This window comes from Octopus bimaculoides, chromosome 28 (genome assembly GCF_001194135.2).
Source record: "Octopus bimaculoides isolate UCB-OBI-ISO-001 chromosome 28, ASM119413v2, whole genome shotgun sequence".
Taxonomy (NCBI): Eukaryota; Metazoa; Mollusca; class Cephalopoda; order Octopoda; family Octopodidae; genus Octopus; species Octopus bimaculoides.
Window position 1 is genome coordinate 15,418,443 of NC_069008.1, and position 1,126 is coordinate 15,419,568.

At 34.6% G+C, this 1,126-nt stretch overlaps 1 protein-coding gene across 1 annotated transcript in view; it reads left to right on the forward strand.

The window, feature by feature from the left end:
- Window positions 1-2: 2 nt before the first annotated feature.
- Window positions 3-1,126, forward strand: part of LOC128246990 (putative zinc finger protein 66) — a gene marked incomplete at its 5' end in the record, with an annotated part of 8,188 nt that continues 7,064 nt past the window's right edge. The window contains one exon of the mRNA XM_052977478.1: window positions 3-906. Coding sequence (XP_052833438.1) covers window positions 3-863 — 861 coding nt within the window. The remainder of the gene's footprint in view (window positions 907-1,126) is intronic.

Genomic DNA, 1,126 nt, shown 5'->3' on the forward strand with positions numbered 1-1,126 from the left:
GTTATACTCATACAGGAAAGAAGCCGTTTCGTTGTGATATTTGTGGTAAATCATTCACTACTAATAGTTACTTAAATGTACACGGATGTATTCATACAGGAAAGAAGCCATATCATTGTGGTATTTGTGGTAAACCATGCTCCAATAAGAGTTACTTAACTGTACACAGACGTATTCATACAGGAGAGACACCATATCATTGTGATATTTGTGGTAAATCATGCTCTAATAATAGTGCCTTAACATCACACAGACGTATTCATTCGGGAGAGAAACCATATCATTGTGATATTTGTGGTAAATCATGCTCTAATAATAGTGCCTTAACATCACACAGACGTATTCATACAGGAGAGAAACCATATCATTGTGATATCTGCAGCGAATCATTCTCTCATAATTATCACTTAACTACGCATAAACGTATTCATACGGGAGAGAAACCATATCACTGTGATATCTGCGGTAAATCATTCTCTGTTAGTAGCACCTTGACTACGCATAAACGTATTCATACAGGAGAGAAGCCATATCACTGCGATATCTGCGGTGAATCATTCTCTCATAATTGTACCTTAACTACGCATAAACGTATTCATACAGGAGAGAAACCATATCACTGTGATATCTGTGGTAAATTATTTTCTGATAATAGTGTATTAACTAAGCACAAACGTATTCATACAGGAGAGAAACCATATCATTGTGATATCTGTGGTGAATCATTCTCTTGTAGTAATACCCTAACTATACATAAACGTATTCATACAGGAGAGACTCCATATCATTGTGATATCTGTGGTGAATCTTTCTCTCAAAATAGTACCCTAACTATACATAAACGTATTCATACAGGAGAATAGCCATATCACTGTGATATTTGTGGTAAATTCTTCTCTCAAAATAGTAAGTTAACAAGACACAAACATATTCATGCTAAGGAGCAATGAAAAGGGTAGTTTCTTGTTTCTTATTTGCTACATTTAATTTTCTTGTGTGTTATGCAATGGAAATTATGACAAAAGTATTTCCAAAGAGTTTAGAAATTTTTGTTTTGTTTTTGCAGTTTTGATCTGCTGCTTCTTTGACCATTCATGCATTTCCTTTCCATGGTGTAAGGACCTCT